This window comes from Cygnus olor, chromosome 1 (genome assembly GCF_009769625.2).
Source record: "Cygnus olor isolate bCygOlo1 chromosome 1, bCygOlo1.pri.v2, whole genome shotgun sequence".
NCBI classification, from domain to species: Eukaryota; Metazoa; Chordata; class Aves; order Anseriformes; family Anatidae; genus Cygnus; species Cygnus olor.
The window spans coordinates 207,380,406-207,399,485 of NC_049169.1; the positions used below are offsets into that span (position 1 = coordinate 207,380,406).

The 19,080-nt window shown below is 40.7% G+C and overlaps 1 protein-coding gene across 3 annotated transcripts in view; it reads right to left on the reverse strand.

The window, feature by feature from the left end:
* The window catches only part of FCHSD2 (FCH and double SH3 domains 2), a 159,230-nt gene that overhangs the window by 68,268 nt on the left and 71,882 nt on the right, over positions 1-19,080 (reverse strand). For all 3 annotated transcript variants that reach the window (XR_005816211.1, XM_040544638.1, XM_040544637.1), the window contains exons 4-8: positions 15,345-15,421; positions 14,018-14,162; positions 9,655-9,788; positions 8,912-8,966; positions 8,348-8,476 (exon numbers count right to left, since the gene is read on the reverse strand). Coding sequence is in view for 2 of the 3 variants with exons in the window: in XM_040544638.1 (XP_040400572.1) it covers positions 8,348-8,476; positions 8,912-8,966; positions 9,655-9,788; positions 14,018-14,162; positions 15,345-15,421 (540 nt within the window). In the remaining variant the exon portion in view is untranslated. The remainder of the gene's footprint in view (positions 1-8,347; positions 8,477-8,911; positions 8,967-9,654; positions 9,789-14,017; positions 14,163-15,344; positions 15,422-19,080) is intronic.

A 19,080-nucleotide genomic window follows, 5' to 3' on the forward strand; every position in this document is an offset into this window, starting at 1 on the left:
CTAAAAAGCACAGAACAATAATGTATACGTAGAATGATTTCTTAGAGCGATAACGTTGGTTCGACTAGCTCTGGACTCTGCAGAGATACTCACTCATGCAAATGTTCTGATTTATTCAGGGCACACACTGGCCAGCCACTGTTAGGGTAACATTCCTGAGACCATTTAAGACCTTCTGCTAACATGTCAACTTAGAGTCAATGTCAACTTAACAAGTAATGTCAATTTAAAGTCAAAGAGAGCCACCAGAGCGAAGCACCGTTTGGCACACATACCCTATTAATTTCTGGGTTTAAAAACAAATCATTAAATGAAAACCACCAAGTCCTCAATCCTGGGTCATTTCTATTAATATCACTAGCTGCAGCTGATTCTCATTTGCCTAAGCAACACTTGGAGTTTGTATTTACATTTGTTTTAAATGATGGTTTAAAGTGCTCCATAAAAGTGGTGGATGACTATGCTGCAAACACAGTTGGCAGCTCGGCTCCACAAAACCTCCCAACACCACTAATAAAGAAAATGTTTGTCAAAACACGAATATCCTAACCCTGCGTGCTCACATGGATATCCCAGTCAGCGGCAGAGAAAACAGAGGCTGGAAGCTATATGTTCTTGAGCAGATCTTCCGAGAGAAGATCTTCCTTAAGAAGGGAATAATTTAGATTGGAAGAGAGATACCGGTCCAACCTCTGCCCAACGCGGGGCCAAACAGATCAGGTTGCTCAAGGGTGCTTCCAGTGAAGTTTTAAATGTCTCCACGGTGTGACACTCCTCCCCGTCCTGGGTCCCTGTTCCTGCATTTGACCACCTTCATGGGAAACCTTTTTCCTTGTATTTAATCTGAATTTTCCATGTTCCTACTTGTCTACGGCCCTCTGTCCCATCACTGCACACCTCCAAAGCCTGGCTTGGTCTTCTCCACGCCCTCCCCAAGTAGGTAGCTGTAAAACATGAAAATTGTTAGATGTTCCTGTCTTTTCTTAGGCTGAGCAATCCCGGTTTTCTCAGCGTCTTCATCATGTGCTGCAGGCACTGTGCTTGCTCTGGGTGCTCCCTTGTCCTACTCATGTCAGTCCTTGTGACTGCCAGCTCATACCTCCAAAGCCAGAGAGATTTCTTCCTCTCTCGGATCCTTTTAAGACAGTACCTAACAACAGGCAGAGATGTGAGAAAGGGAAATGTCACCTGTGTTTCTAAAAACTGATCTCCTGGCTTAAAAAAGCAATGCTGTAACATGTCTCGGTACCGTCATCCATGCAAGATCTGTTTGTCCCAGGGAAATTACATAAAATTAAGTTTCTATTTAAACCTGCCGTATCACCGCTGGAACTCTGATCAAGAACAAGAGCCAAAATGAACGCCTTCACTTCCTCATAGCAAGCAAACTGGAAAGTACAGAAAAGCCAGAAAAGACGACAGATATTCATAACAATACAGAAAAACCTAACTGAAACCACAGAGGACAGAAACTGTGAGGCACACTTGCTTTTGACACTATTCCTCTAATTCAGCCTGCAAACACTAACGACCATTGCATGTACTAGAGTATGAAATTTTAAAAAAAGCACAGAAAAATATTAGTTAGAAATACCTGCTATCACTGCTTGCTACTATATTGAGTTTCTTTTTCCCAAAGTTGTTCATAGAAGTGCATCACTGTCTGCAAACACTCCCACAACATTAACACTTGATTGTCGCTGTTTGGGGGCTATTTTTTTTTAATATCCTACAGTAGCATTGAGGACCCTTAAAAATCGTTTAGCTATGAAGATTAAGCTTCTGGCATCAGCCACGAAGCTCTGCTGATGATCAACTCGATCATTATAAACACCTCTGAAAAAAAAAATCAAGGCAGACTCTTTGTACTTTGAAGTACAAGCATCAAAACGGAAACCTTTGTGAAAGCAACGGAGTTTGAAAAACATACTGCAGAGACAAAATAAATTATTTCATTGAAATATTTTACTTTGTGTCAAAAACCTTGGTCCATGTGGAGCTCCGAGCATGCAGCCCTGAGCCCTACAACTCCCACACGCTGCAGGCCACCAGGGAATGAGTGGCTGATGCTCGTGACATCGAAACGAGACATTTGGAACTCAGGTTAAGTTTTACTTCTCTGTCTCTCCGCCAAAATAATCAAAGAATTATTTAGAACGTTAATGATGCTTCCTTTTTTTTTTTTGATTGACCTTTCCACAGTTAGAGTGTGTTACACAGTCATGTTCAGGGGTGCTTCACAAGAGGAACTTAAAGAGGAGTTACGAGTAGAGTAGTAAAAGTGGAAATGCAGTAATAATAAAGTTTAGAGAAAGACACGTATCAAACAACCCTGAACTTCCTTCAGCCATCACCTTACACTTCCTTCTGACCTCAGTTTAAACTCTTGCAACAGCCTGAGCACCAGGCAGACACCCTGAGCTTAAAAGGGTTTGCACACTGTGCCTCAGCACCAGGCGTTGGCAGCCCCTCCCAAGCAGCTTGTCAGGAAACTGGCAAAGAAAAAAACATTTCAATGCCTTAGTCTAGGCCCTTTCTTCTTCTTTTTTTTAAATCTCTCTCCAGATACTGAAATACAGATCTCAGGTCTGTGGCAGCCCGGCGAGATGGCGCAGCTGGCGCGGAAGAGGCACAAGATGTAAATCCTGGACATAAAGGACAGCTACGGGAAAAAAGCAAAAGGATTAAAATCTTTTCTAAAGGGAGAGCTAGAATAGTTTCGCTGCTCATTTGCCGATGGAATTGGCAAACTGGGATGGCACTTTAGAAGTAATTCTCAATTCTTTGAGAAGTGCTGGAAGCATTTCGTACATTCGGAGCATCCCTGCTTTGTTTGTGATGGCCTTTCATAACTACAAACATAGCACAGTGAATCATTTATTTTCTTCTTCACATGAAAACGTTGCTAACTAAAATAACATACTCTAAATACTGAAAATGATCAGGAGCTGTATGTCACCAGGAACTCTGCCAAGCGAAATGTCAATTTGTTGCCTGTTCCAGAGGAGTAATTTGTGATTCATTTGTCACAGGACAGCACAACAGCAGCATTTCGGAGTCAGCTACGACGAAAAAAACCAGTGCTGGCTTGTATCAAACACTGAGTAACCCAGGGTGCCTCAAGCCCAACACGAATTATCTTTTCCCAGCAGTGGCTTCTCAAACACCTTGTGCCAACATAAACCGAGACTGAAATACGTCACCACCCCTCCTTTCTCCTTCAGGTGTTGATTTTGCTGCTTAAAGAGCTGTCACCTGGTGACAGTGCTATGAGCTTTCACTGGATTTCACTGCTTTAAAGCCACCACCACCACCAGCTATCGTCTGGGCTGTCGGAAAGCCAAGGTGCGCCTCGCTGTTCCCCGTCTGCATTCAGTTCACCTTGCACGGGATGCAACGAGCAGCTTTTGGTGGACAAGGCCCACAACAGGCTAAATAAATAAATTAAAAAATCAAGGATAAAATTGCAAGTTTTCAAGGAAAGCAAGCACCGCCTGCATACGCAGCAGGGTCCCCGTGATGGTTTCGGAGGGCTGTGCTACGACAAACCCGAAGCCAGCAGCAGGCAGCACTTCTACAAGAGCCCGATCACACTCAGCAAAGTCAACCCCAGCTTCAAACAACTGCACTGTCAAACCCAACAGCAGACAACTCTCAGCAACAAAAGCCACGCAGAACAACTCTCATTGCAAACAATAACCTCATTAAAACCAAAACCTGCAAGGAAATCGTTTAGGATGGACACAAAGAGAAACAGTCTTTGAGGCATTTGGAGAGAAGCGCAAGTTTTACCTTCTCACACAGCAACACAGCCAAGGAGCTGCTGAAATCTCTGCAGGGCTTTTTCCACTTCTAATGTTTTTATCATCTAGAGAAATATGGAAAGCTTCAACTCTGGTCAAATTCATACTGATGCACTCCAACCAGTACACCAAGCAGCTGTCATTTTATACCTAAACTCAATTTAGAACAACTTTTTTAGACAACAGGTATGTAAGATCAGTCTTTGAACCAAAATTACTTTTTTTTTTTTTAAACCTTTCCATGTGATTTGTAACATCTTTTTTGTAAAACCGATGCTTCAGGTGAGGATTAGGGAGATTTTGAGGGCAGGGGAGGTGGGGCAGTTTGTTTTTCAAGTTTGAATGTTGTTACATTAAACAACTTATATTCTGAATATTATTTAGATAAAGGATTTATTTACAGGTTACTGAGTAACTCTGAAAGCCAGCCTGAAAATAATTTACAGTTTATCTCTCTGCCACATACAAAAACATTTGCCCTGAAGAAAAGGTGAGGCAATGAACCTGATTCCAAATAAAGTAATGAAACTGGTCCTGCAATCACACCTCCAGATCTCACTGGGAAGCCCGTGTGTGCTACAAGAATCTCAGGTTCACCTGGTCCAGAGAGTGGATAAAATCAACCGATCTGCACAGCTCCTCAAAGAGCAGACCCTAAATAACCCCGTAAGCCCTGTGATGTTCGAGGTGCTGCTGACTGCACTCAACATTCCCACCTTACACAAGTCAGGCTGCTGCCTTCCAGTCTGCTTTCCAATGGGGCAGCTGGTGAGAGCTGAATTTTTCAGGAATGCTGAAAATGGATGGAGATTTTGGCCTTTGGGATGGAGATTTTATGGAGAAAATGGATGTGATTTGGAACATGGACAGCCCTGCAGAAGGCATATTAACTCAGTCACAGATATATGGAGAAATGCCAACAGGTAGCAAGGTGGCCACCACGGCATGAATGCTGAAAGACTCACTAAGAAGGTGAAAAAAAGAAGGTTGACATCTTAAAAATGTCAACCTTAAGATATAAACGGCCACATTTAGCTTAGACACTACAACTGCACTGTATGTAATGTCCACTGGGGTCACACAATTAAAACAGGAACTGGGCTGTCTAGAAAAAGTTTTAATCACCTTTCAATAGGCCGCCTTTCCTAGTGATGCTATGTAGATATAGGATTAGGATCATATAATAGTCAAGTCCCCATTTCTTTATCTTTCATTCCAGTTTCTCTTTCAGAAATAGTAATCGCAACTCTGAGTTCTTTATCCCGCAGGCAGTGATTTCACCTCTAAATACCGCTTTTCACTTTTTAACACAAATTTCAGGTGCTATTTTCTTGCCTGGTAATCCCAAATCATCAAGATCTTATGATGCTTCTTGGTCATAACCTTCACATTTGCTTATATGGAACGATTCTGTACCTGCAGACCACCACCGCTCTCCTTCGGTTCGTTTTCCATATCACTTATGTTAAACCCTGATGATAAATAAAACGATCATTTTCTCAGCATTTAAACGGCATGGTTCCCCCAGACTTCAGTTGGAAGGGGGAGGGATAAGAGGGAAACCAGGGCCCTGCCAGCAAATCTCCTCCCATTATAAAGCCCAGGCATTTACTTTAATCCCACATCTTGTGTATCTCTTCATCGGTTCCTGATCTGTGAGAAAACCCCCGCCCTACCTGCAAGGACGTACCTCTTTTACGTAAGCAGAGACCGAGTGGGAAGTCTGCTGAGAGCCCTTGGCGAATTCGAGACACTGAACCAGATGAATCACCCTTATCCCCGGGCTTACCTACTCTTAAAGACGGCTTTTGGAGTTGCCGTCCCTCTTCCGAAATCATGCTGGTCACCCCACTATATCGTATTTACTTACGTGTGTACTGACTCCATTCACGAGTCTGTCTGGTAGGGAGGGAAGTCAGACTTCTTGATATATAATTCACCCCTGAAGCTCTTTTTAAAGGTTGGGGCACACTTGCCAGCTTCTGTTGATACTGAGATTGGTTTTAGCCCCAGATTACACCAGTTGTTCATATTTAAGCAGTTTCACATCCAAACTTACTGGACAAGCACAATTGGATCCTAATGATACTAACCCTTGATTTTCCTGAGTTTTTTTTTTTTCCCTCCTCTTCTAAATGCATCCAGTAGACATTCAATTTGAAACCTTGCCTTCGCCTTATTCTCTCCCTTGTCCCAAAGCGCCCTGTTGCAACGATGTTTGTGTACCCACTGATTTTTGCTCACAAACAAGAGTGCCAAAAACAAATTTACAGATCTTCATTAAGAACACAGTTCTTTACCAGACCAGGAGATTTAACTACCACAAATATCTGAAAGAGACGCAGAAAAAGAACCCTGAATGTTGTCCTTCCCTTCCAAAGTAACTGGGCTCAATTGAAGTACTTGTAATTTAGGTTTCCAGCAAACCACAATTATTTATACGGAAGAATAGGTTGCACAGAGAGATTTCCATATCAAAAACTGTTCACATTGAAAACGACTTCAAAACAAGTTCTACAAAAGAAAGGACTGGGCAAGAGGGAGCCCAGTAAAGGAACTACCACGGGCTAACACGGATCAGCAGCAGCTTTAGGACAGGACCCCGGGTAAGCAGAACATCTACGGAAAACAGCACACACACAGAGGAATGGCACCAGCATGACTTTGTTATCCCTTATTGTATTTTTCAGTCCTTCCAAGAATGATTCAACAGTTTGTAGTTTGATTTCTTATTGCAAGCTAAAAAAAAAAAAACATTCCTCGGGTATCCGCAGCTTTCTAACGTCACAGCACAGAAAGCTTGTACCATCCAAAAGACATAAACACTTAGGGAAATTCAAAGAGATCACGGTCCTGCACAGCTTACCACACAGACACCCGTTGTGCCTAGTTCGTAACACACAAAATGCAGCTGGACATACAGAGAAAATGAGACACTCGGTGTGCACTGCAGCGTTTTGCAGGCATTATGGTCCGATGTCCTGAGACTTGAGCAGCCATCACCTACCAGAGCCAGCCACCGTTTCACCTGGGCTTTTTTTTTAAAAAAAATCAAACGTCCATATTGTTTCCTAGGTTCTGAACATATTAATTTCACTTCTGGCATTACTTACATGTAAAAGCTGTAACTGATGACAGCCAGCCATGCACGTAGTACAGAATTACCTTGTAAGTATCTATTCAGTTTTATCTTGAACATTATAAGGAATATTTCCTTTACAACCATTTCCATATACTACATATTTAGCCAGCAGAAATATTCACATTTTGCTAACAGAAAAGTAAAACTTATTTTAGTAACATGCAGAAGACTATCTACTGGCTGTTACACACGAACACACTGGAGACGGCCAAAAGGACCAACAGCTCTGCATTGCCTTTGGGATGCCCAGATCTGTTTGGGTCATCCAAGCAGTTATATATGAGGCAGAGGAATGAACTTCCAACACAAACTGTGATTTTCTTTAAGAGGCATGCACATACTGCCATAGGAGCGGTTAACCTAGTCAAGACGTGATGGAATTTCACGGCTCAGAGACCGCGTTTTGCTCCCTGAGTTTCTAATTTGGTTACCTGCATTTCAGATCTATATGATTTATAGATAGAGTTCTTATAGATTTCAAATAGGTTTCTTCGAGTATGCAAAAGCATGCTGGTAACATAGTGACTTGTTACAACCTGCCACCCTTGTTCCAGGTGAGAAAGTCTACTCAAAAGTTTTAAGTTCATAAAAGTGATATGTTATCCAATAAAGCAATTTTAAATGCAAATTACAGGCTAATAAGTTGCCATGATTGCATCACCTGGAAATAGTTTGTACATAGCAAATTTAAGTATGCCTCGAAAATGTCAAAATATGGAACGCAACTACACAAAGCCTGAATCAGATTTAAATAGATGAAATTACAGATTTTACACTTTATTCATAACTATTTAATTCTAAGTTACAAGAATTGAGTACATTTAAGTAATTCTAGAACGATGTGAAAAACCTGTCAGCAATTATATTTGAACTTTTTAAGTATGTCATTTCCTATGAGTTCAAGCATCTACTCAGCTTGACGTGGCAAGCTGCCATGTGTGAGAACAGCAATGCTGATTTGCTATTCTCTAAAATTCATGGTTTGAAACCAACATCTTTAATAGTTACATTTTCGTTAGCTATACCATAAAGAAATGTTCTGATCAGACAATTAGACACAAAAAAATATTTTGGGATAGCCACTGAAGAACTAAAAAGATCTCTAACTTAAGGTCCACCAACTTGATTCCTTTATTTAAGTATGCTTTAAAAAAAAAATAAAATAAAAAAGTGAAGTTAGAAAAAAAGGCAACTGCTTAGCTTTGGGACTGGACAATTGTTACCTAGTATACTGCACACTACCACAGGATCCATTGCACTGACCTCGTCTATTGCAATACATTGGAAAAGTCAACAAAGTCAACAGTGCTGCTGCAAACCAACCCAAGATTTTGTATATTATTAATTTTACTATCCAGATTTTCACGCTTCTCAACTCCAAAACATAAATTAGCTTCCTTACCTTCATAATGTTTACTAAGTCTGTTTGATAATAGCGATCTTGGTGTGCATTAGCAGCTGCTAAAGTGAGAAGATAATCATTCCTTGCATGGATAGCCTTTGAATTACACTCCGATCGTCGTGCTTTTAACTACAAGAAGAAACAGAAGTTAAAAGATAGGTACTAATGAGAAGCTAAACGACTAAAAAAGTATTAATGGCAGATTAATACGCATGCATGCATATATTAATATAGTCAAAACTTTAAAGGATTAACAGATTAATATTTTTCTTAATGGTAAGGGGATTTTTAAAATTCTTTTTTCTCTCATGCAGTTTTTAATTTCACATGTAGTTTTTATAAAACAGCTATAGTTCCCACTAGAAGAAACTTCCTTGTAAATTTGGTCTCATGTAATTCTGCACTCTGACTGCTGAAGAGTCTGTTCTTATCTGATAACTCATTCTAACAATGTACCTTATCAAATGTCAGTCATCTCTAAATTCCAGACAACTTTGGTCATACACCTCAAGAAATTAGCTTTGAAGCACTTTTATAGTAAATGTAAACTTTCCTTATACTCACCTTTACGCTTGCCTTTTGCAAGCTTATTCTTGACTGAAAAAGACTAAGTTTAGACCTGAAACAAAAAAAAATAACAGAAGAGATTATTGTCTCGTACCTTTTCTACAAAAATACAGGACAAACAGGCCACTGCACTTCTGTAAAACTTTCATTTTTTATGCCTAAATTTCTATTTGCATAGTTTTAAGAAAAGCTTAATCTGAGGACACTACTGAGGATTTCTTTTTTAAATAAAGAAATGAACAAACTTGCAAGAAATAGTGAAGCAAACTCCCATGATACAGGCAAAACTCCAAACTGAAAGCATGTGAGTTACTCGCTTTCCTGAAACAACGGGAATCAACCTCTTCAAGATGTCAAGGAGCATAAAAATAGTGGCCCCATCCCCCCGCCCCCTCAAATGGACTGATACCAAATCTGAGATCTGAACAGAGAGAGAGAAGCAAACAGCCTATCATAGCAAAAAGAGTGCTAGGTCACACACTATTCTTTGAAAATATTAAATTAAAGCAGCTAGCTTAACTCCTTTCCTAAAGAAGCTATCCTAAATAAGTTATACTAAACTATCAGGGTAAAAGCTTGCTTGAAATGGTTACAAAAATGCATATTAAAAAAAAAGGCACAAGCTTATTGAAAACAATTACCTTTCTTCTAAACTAATATCAAGTGTAAAAACTAATAAAAATAAAAATCTGGTTTATACACAAGCAATTATTTATACATACGCTATTATAAAAACATACTTGGCCTCAATATCAGCTTTCTCCCGTACTGCTTGAGCCATCTGTTCAGTCTCAAAATATTTCTTTTTGCCTTTAGCTAAATCTTTTACTGTCTCTTGTAATTCAGCTTGGATCCTTGTCAGCTGGTCCACATACTGAAGCAAAAAAGGCAGGAAACAAAACATTAACATTTTTTGCATGTAAATAATTCTATTATCATCATTTCACTTCTCTTCATTAAATTTTATATGGAACTACATGGTCTCCAAGTCACTCCTGGTCAATTATTCATGCCTTTCTTTTAAAGCTGAGCAGAACATAAAATCATATTTCTTTGTTTCAACTGCTGTATAACTGCTCAAATTCAATGATAACTCACAAATTAAACGTAAAAGTCCTGAAAGATTTTAATGAGGTAATTAGTTGAAATAATTGGAATACAATGGGGAAAAATCTAAAGGCAATCTATCAGAGGTGATACAAGAAATGATTAGTCTTTCCTTCTCTAAGATTTCAAACATGAGACAAAACTTAGCATGTAAAACCTAACAGTACAATAGCACCAAGAACTACTTGATAACATTACTTTAAGACCTCTTTTTTTCTGAACTATTTTGTGACTTTTGAATACAGACTAGGTGTGGTCAGTGAAAGCTGCAGGCGATATTTAGAGACAGATCCTGAAGTTCTTGGCCTTCTCTTCCCCAGGCCCACCACCCCCAGCTCTCTCAGCCTGGCCCCACAGCAGAGCTGCTCCAGCCCCTGAGCATCCTCGCGGCCTCCTCCGGGCCCGCTCCAGCAGCTCCGTGTCCTTGTGCTGGGCCCAGAGCTGAACGCAGCGCTGCAGGGGGGGCCTCCCGAGAGCGGGGCCCAGGGGGACAATCCCCTCCCTCGCCCTGCTGCCACGCTGCTGCTGCTGCAGCCCAGGGCACGCTTGGCTTTCGGGACTGCCAGCGCACGGGGCCGGCTCGGGGCCAGCTTCTATCCCCGCCCCCCCCCCACCCCCAGGTCCCTCTCCTCAGGGCTGCTCTCCAGCCATTCTCTGCCCATCCCAGATTTGGGGTTGGGATTGCCCCAACCCTGCTTCAGGACCTTGCACTTGGCCTTGGTGAACCTCATGAGGTTCACATGGGCCCACTCACGAGTTTCACACTTCTCCCACACAAGGTGGCACATGTCCTCTTACTGAACACCCTTTTAAACACCTCATTTTTTTCATTTTTCCTTCACAAGTGTTGCAAGACTTATGCAAAGCGATACAATGCTACAATGCAGCCTCACGGGAAGGGGTAGAGCATTCAACAATCACTAAAAATAGGTTAAGAGTTTTAAAAAAAAACACTTTTTCTTTCTGTCAGTCATCAGAAATTGCTTGTCTTCTCACCACACAATTCTGCTCTCATTAAAAATACCAAATATATCGCTGGCTATAAAACAGATAAAAATTCATATGAGTTCCCATTAAAACCATTATTTCATGTGTGCAGACTAATAAGGTATAGGGCTTCATAAGGCAAGCTTCATGGACAAGACTGTGCTTTTTTGCAGATCTTTGAGTGTATGACAGGAAAATGAAAGGTAGAAAAACCCGTATATACTGGACAGCTGACAGAGACCGAAAATCATTTTAATAGGACTGGGTTTTTGTGACATCAATCAGCATTTTGATCCCTGAAGCCTCCTGCTGGCATCAAAAAATTAAAATATCAAATAGCCCCAGTTGTTAACATGATCATTTTGGAAACATAAGATCAATTTGCTTTTACATCTCTGAAGAATAAAAAAAATCGTCAGGAGGCTGGATGCCCCTCAGGGGTTTTGGTTCGGGCAGACACTGGTTACGTGCAGAAGGCTGTCTCAGAGAGCTCACAGAGATAATTTCTTGTTGCACTGCTTCCATGTAGAGCAATTCTGTTCTATTTGCCTTTCAGCCCTCTAATACAGATCCGTACAGACTTGTGCAGTGGTGGCCACACTATCTTGGGTTGAAAATGAGGAGAATTTCTTCTTAGAAAGAGTGGTCAGGCGTTGGGACGGGTTGCCCAGGGAGGTAGTGGACTCACCGTCCCTGGGGGTGTTCAAGGAAAGGTTGGACATGGTGCTTGGGGACATGGTTTGGTGGGTGACATTGGTGATAGGGGAGTGGTTGGACCAGATGATCCTGGAGGGCTTTTCCAACCTTAATGATTCTGTGATTCTATCTTTTCTGAAGATACATGATGAAAGAACACCACAGATCTCTGCCTGCTCTCCCAAGGCCAGCTATGAAACCACCCATCGCTTATGGGATGAGTTCACAAGGCCTCGGGGGAAAGATGATGGCTGAGGGTGGGCTGCTGCCCACAGAAGAGCCTCCTCATCACATCGAAGAGCCTCCAAGTGAGGGCAGGGGATCAGTTTTCTCAAGAGGCAAGACATGGTCTACAGAAGACATTTATTGCCCCTGTTCCAGAGACACCTCGCTATCTAGCAATGTTTTTCAGCAAATCATGATGAGGTTGTCTGAATGTTTCAATTAATATTAAAAAGGGTCATAAAAATGAATTTGATGTGAAGCTTCTATATGCTACCACGTCATGGAGATAAAGGCTTACAGAAACATCTGGAAACTAAACAAAACAGCTCATCAATAGCCACTCAACACCTACTGCAATCGTGGCAGGAGACCCTGCTCCTAGCAGAAATTTGACTTTGGTTGGGCACTCCACATTACAAGTATTTCACTGACTCCAAATTTTAAGTTTAGTAAGGTTTTAGCTGGATGGAGGTCAGCATAATACATTATTTACCTTTGTGGAAATCCAAAGGAACGGGTGACAGACTGCACTGTATAAAACAATGAATTTGTTGTGGAGGAAAATTACTACTACCAGGTGGAGGATTGTTCCATATTGTAGGAAAAGTGTACGGCTGTTAGATTATGAACCAGAAGTACTGCCCTGATAACAGTAACACCATGTTCTGGTAATTCAAAAGTGCAGGAAAAAAGGAACCCGTATCATTTCTACACATTTAAAGCAGTGGTCCCCACTTCTACTGCCAACCCATCAACTTTCTGAACTACCAGAAGAAAAATAACTGGTAATTATTTACCAAATAAAGATGCTATACATTGCTACAGTATTTTTGGAAAGCTTCACAGAAAAAATAAAATTCCCCAGGACAATTAACAAACGACATTAATAAAGTTATTTTTTCCCCTAGAAAAAACAAATATTGCACATACTTCTAGGAGTTACGCAAAAATTCATTGAGAAACTGAGAGCTCATGTTACACTAACATCTATTTAAAAGTTTGTACCCAAATATTTTACAGTATACTGCTCTGAAGGGGGTAAGTTGCAATGAATGTGGTCAAAAAAATGCAAAGAAAAAAATGAAACTGTGTGCTTTTCTTTTTTCTTTTTTTTTTTTTTTGTCTTTTACCATGAATAGATGGTTCAGCCTACCTGAGATTAAACTCAGAGGTGAAGCTGAGTAATAATGCACAGAAGGAATATTTACAACTATTAGTAATATTTGAGATGCTTGCAATGCACCAGCATTTCTATTTCCCTCCTTATGTTATGCTTCATGGAAGCCACGTAGCGAGCATATCAAAAGATCATTTTTGAAAACTTCCAAAAATTTATGGTTGGTGCAGTAATGAATTTTTGTAAACTATGCTCATTCCTTAAAACAGCAGATTTTCTCCTTGCTCCAGCAAAATCCACAGAACACAAACAAAAAAATAATTAAAATATGAAGAGTACTTAGCCTTCATATAAATACATGATTATTTTTAAAAAGTGTCTTACTGCCTTATGGAAACAGATGGAATATTGCATTTTACTTCAAACATATTCTGTGTTAAGCAGTATGATAGAGACCTTTTACGGCGTAAATTACTTTAAAATGCAACAGCCAATTACATTTTTTAATGAAAGTCGAGCTTAATTTTTTCCTTGAACTACAACATTTTCTTTGCATGGATTAATAGATCCATTATAGCAGCTTTTGGAATAGTGACTTGGGATGCTTTTACAGCATGTGGCTGAACAACCTGCACTCGACATCCCAAAGATTGCACAAATCATTCCTTCAGGTTAAAGATAGGCTTTTTCTTAAAATCAGAACCTATTCTAACAATTGCAATTGGCACTACCAAGCCAATTCAATCTAATCGCCACAGCATGTTAGACTTGCAGTGGTAGTTTTGATCAACTTTGTGCTGCATTCATTTCAAAGCAATTTAAATGTCAGATATCAGCACAGAATTGTGTTCCCTCTCCAACAAGCTGGCTACTTACTTCTGTAACATGCACATAAAGAGACTAAGAAGTACACAAGTGCTTTAGAAGTGCCTTACTAAAACATCTCTAATAACCAAAGAAAGGAAAATTACCTTTTTCAGCTGCTGTTCCTTAAAGCACCTTACAGTCCTGGCTGGTTCGGAAATTAAGTTTTTATAGTTCTCGCAGATATTGAGCCGGGATTGGGCCACTTGCATTGTGCCTTCTAAAAGCGATTTCCAGACTGAGTACATGCTCCTAAAGTACCAAAACACAGAAGGGTGGTGGGAAGAAAGAAAGCGAGGTCAGGCTTTGGCTAAAAATGTGTTGATTTGTGTAAATACAAATGATACATTCTTCAAAGGATGGCTTTTAAAACTAAGCTACAGCACAATTTTTTGTGTTGATCTAGCAAATCGAGCTAAGAGAATCTGCAGAAATAGAGCATGAGAATCTGCAGTTTTACATAATAGTTTAATCAAAGTTTCACAAAAAACTAAGTTTTTCTCCTCCTTTCCCTGTTTTCCAATTTAATTTTGGTGGCAATTACTCTTGGTTGAACCCATTGCTCCCATGGAACAGACCCTACTGAAAAAAGCAGCTAAAACCCACCAGATCAGATGATAACTTCTGATAAGATCATGCAATTTTAGGCATCTTGCAATCAGAATAGTAGTTACAGCTCATCCATTTTGCTTCAGCTACCTGCAGTTTCTTCGTCCAAAAACCCACACACAACTAATCTGAAGGTGCTAATAGTCCAAAACCAAAATCTACTAACAGTTTATTCCTTTTGAACCAAAATGTGTCAGAATATGAAAATGAAGTATTTTACAACTTTTTCAAAATATTTAGGAGGTACTTATTCAAACTTTGTGGGAGGCATTTAGCAACTGAGGCAGTTCTGTTTTCATGTTACGATGCACTTTGCTTCTTAATGAAACCAAGTTTTGTAAACAACGGTTTCGTGCCTCCTCGCTGTCAGATGGGATCTTCATTATGAATAGCCTCCGAAAAAGAAATTTCTTGCTTTGTCTCATTCTGTGGAGTAATCTGCATGCTTATTACTCTAACCTTAAAGCTATTTAATAAAAGATATATATTTATATACCAACTTCCCAAATTGGTAATACCCAAAGGAGGCACACAATTATGTTTTCTATCCTGTTGTGCCATTTGTTTTCCCAATCCTCCTAAACTATCCAAGTTATAAACAGCTATTTAAGCCTATTTCAAAATTTTAGAGGAAAACAAAGCTTCCTTTTTAACTGACAATCCTCTACAACAATGAAAAGCTTCCTTTTTAACTGTCAATTCTCTACGACAATGAATATAAATCATTTAAAATACAGAAGAGCAGGGTTTCATTGTTGAGAAAAATAATTACACAAATTGAAAATATAAAGACAGCTATTTCAAGATATCCAACTGTTAAATTACCTATAATCAGCTCGCTCATCAGCTTTTATTCCCAGCCAGTCCTTCTTTAAGTATTGGCTAGCCAGCTTCTGAATGCTCTGTTGAAAGAAGGAGAAAAAAAGTTAAACCAAGGTACCTAAAAAAACATTTTTGCACTTATATCCAACAAACGATAATCTGACATATAAGGAAGCAATCCATTTCTAGTATTAGCAAACTACGATAATACAAGACTGCTATTTCTACCCCTTTTTATATTTTTTAAGTTTCTGGTGAAATGTATTAATGAATTTCATGTTGATATCTTAATTCATAGGGACTCCAAGATCTAATCGCACACTTCAGCTCTGAAAATATTCCTGCATGTGAATGACCCCAGCAAAAAAAGTAATACAGAAGATATTTCTGGGCAGCGTGTGGCCAAATCAGAGCCAGGAATACTGAAAGTAAAACATCTCGATGTGTCGCAGACAGCACAAACAAAACCCTTGTCGAACTGCAAGGGAAAAGGGGTTCTCGGGAGCAAGGAAACGTCAGGTCATTTGTTTGTGCCCCAGACTGACACGGCTCCATCCTCGGGGAGCCGATGGGCCTTTGGTGCTCACAGGATCAAGCTGAGAGGGTGACAACAGACTACAGATTAAAAAAAGCATTTCATTTTTAATTATTAATGTTAATTACACTGTTCAGTCTCCGCATTTCACTTTGCACAGTCTCAGAAAACCAGCAACGTCAAGAAAGCAGCAAAATGGAGCTGTAACGGAGGCAGTGGGGGCTGGCACAGCAGCATCGGCGTGGTGGGGACAGGGGGGACACGAAGCACGAGCTGGAACCGATACCCATGCACAAGAAACAGGACGGGGGCCAGATGCACCCCCAGCAGCAATTAAATGGAGACACCGCAGCAAAATCCTCATTTTTTAATTAGGTCCATCACCGCTGCTAGTGGTGAATTCATGCCCACTGGCTCCACACGTCCCTGATCCAGTTTCCACGGGCTTGCAAACGCTGCTGGTTGCTTGCATTCCCCAAGCCATCCACTAGAAAACAGCCTGTAAATTCTCAGCAGAGAAAAATGTCAATCCCTCAAACAACACAATCCACAATACTTTTCACAAGCAAAGTTAGGCCTGTAACTATTATTTTTTGCATTCCCATTGCAATTTCTACTAATTTTAAAAGAGGTGTGGATCGCATTAGGTAGCTGTTAAAGGGAAAAAGAAAAGGGGTGTTTCCTTTAACTCCAACACAGCAGTTTGTGATGAGATTTGGAGCTCTATGAGGGGCCTCTACCTGTAGCTGCTTCCACGTTTCTGCCCCTTGTGCATCAGATCCTTCTGTGAGATGTGCCCCGAGGTGCTGAACAAATGTTCAAAACCAGAAAATGAACCAAGAAACGTGTTCACTAGTGGCTGAGGATAAGCTCTGCCATACGTAAAGGTGTAAAATGTCGCAGTAGGGGTATTTAAAGCCATTTCTGCCCACCAAAACCTTGTTACTCGTGATGTCAGCAAATCAAGCACAAAACTAGCGTGATTATACGGGCTTGACCCTTTGTGTCCAAAGTGAACAAATGCACCACAGAAGTCAATGAAACCCCGAACAGAGTGCTCCAGCTGCGTTTTGAGATGTCTGATCATTTATTGAACTTTCACGAAAACCGATAAACCAAATGTTTGTGTTCCGCACAAACTCCAGGAGGCGAATGTATGACTTTTAATTAGTTGAGAACAGCAGATTCCCTTTCTTAAGATCGATGCCGAACGTCACTTTGTCAGTACAAGATCCTTCTTGTTCCTTCCTCAGTAAGACTCCTCGTTGTGTTGCGCCGAAACAAAGCGCGGCACTGTTCGGCTCGAGCCGGGAAGCGAGCCGATTGCTTAGCCCCTGGCCTGGCCCGACTTGGCCTGCGGCCTCCGAGGGCCACTGCTGCCCCCGAGGTGCCCGGCGATTGCGTTCGAAGGGCTCGGGATGAAAATATGCACCCACAATGGGAGAGATGTGAAGAGGCAACAAGAGAAGTCCGCGCAGGCTGTCCTGGTAGCAATATTGTTTGAGGATACGTTTCCCTATACTTCACATTTCCTTCAAAGTAACTCTAGAGCTTCTGTGAGTAAAGGCACTATACAAACAAATTAATTACAACGTGCATCTCCATCAAAACCCCCCAAACCTCTCCTCCCTCTCATTACGGCAAGCCAAAAGGCAACCCTGATGTTGCACGGCTTGGACGTGCAAGGCACTCGGTTGGCTTCAAGCACCACCATTTCGAGAAATACGAAAGCAAGGGTTAGCGTAAGTGTGGAGGACGACAGTTCGCCAAGCCTGCAGAAAATCTGCTCACTGGCTGCTAAACAAGGAGGTCTTTTAATTTTTGCTTTTCATCCTAACGAATGTATCATTGAAATTGAATAAGAGTTCAGTTAGTTATTTTTGAATGGTAGGAACAATTGAATATGTTGATTTATTTTCAATAAGTTGATCTATTTCAATATGTTGATTCCTTTCAATATGTTGATTTATTTCAACATGTTGATTTCTTTCAACACGTTGATTTCTCTCAATATGTTGATTTCTTTCAATATTTGTCATCAATGCTTAGGGACACGAGGACTGAGAATGCCTGAAATCCCCTGCAAGCACTGTGCAAGCTCCGCTCGTGCTGTCAGAAGAACCGTACTCGGTGAATCCTACCTCGTGCGTTACTCCCACACCAAGCAGGATTTAGGAAGAGCAAATGTAAAGTAGTGGAAACAGACAGGCTGTCACACTAAGCCAATTTCAACTCATTGCAAGATGGCATGCACCCTTCCCGTGCCTTGTTTTTTCCTTCCTCGCCCCCAAGGCACGTTGTATCTCTGTGCTGCGAGCACCAGTGGGGAGGAAAAGAAAGAGAAAAAGAAAGGAACGCTCGGGGAACATTAGCTATCATACTAATAGATAATAGAAAGTAAGTAGTTTGTGACAGGGAAGTGAAAGATGTCCCAAATTAAAAGGTAATTGATAGAGATGTAGGAGGCTTTTAAAAAGACACACTAATGACGATTTTCAAAGTCTCAAGATCTTTATTAGCAAAAACTGAGAGCTGCTGCTGACAGCCAGGCCCCCTAAAACCTATGATGGATTGCAGAAAGCATCGCAGACACCATCTGATGCTAAATGGAATTTGGGTACAATACCACTAGGACAAATTTTGTGTTCTTCTTCAGCAGTTGTGCTTAGAAGTTTTCAGTATTTTGTCTCATTTTGTTCATTTCTCTTTATTAGAGTGGAATCCATCAACCAACCCCTTGTAACTTTTAGTTCTACAAATAAACCCACACCCTGCTGTAACTTTAAGACTTTCTTACATTGGAAAACCTGCAGTTTGTCTAATATCGGATTATTTTTAAAATGTCATTTTTAGTTCTAGGAGAGTGAGACTGGCCTAGGATGAGGACAAAGTGCCATATACAGTGAATCCTCCAAAAAAAAAAAAAAAAGGAAGAAAAAACCCATACAACCAAGCCAAATGAAATTCCTGAGTCTTGAAGAACACTTCTACTAGAAAAATTCAAAGTCCTATGTCCATCAGGTGCTACAGCACCTCCCTTGATGCTCTCAGGTTCTTCTCCTCCATTAATAAGACTCCAAAATAATTAGTAAGACTCCAAATGAATCGCACTAGTCAGTGATTCTGGCTCACCGAAACAGCAAGATGCTTCTTGCCAGCAACCCTTCGGCAGCTTTAGCAATCGTCCAGATGCTTTTCCGCAAG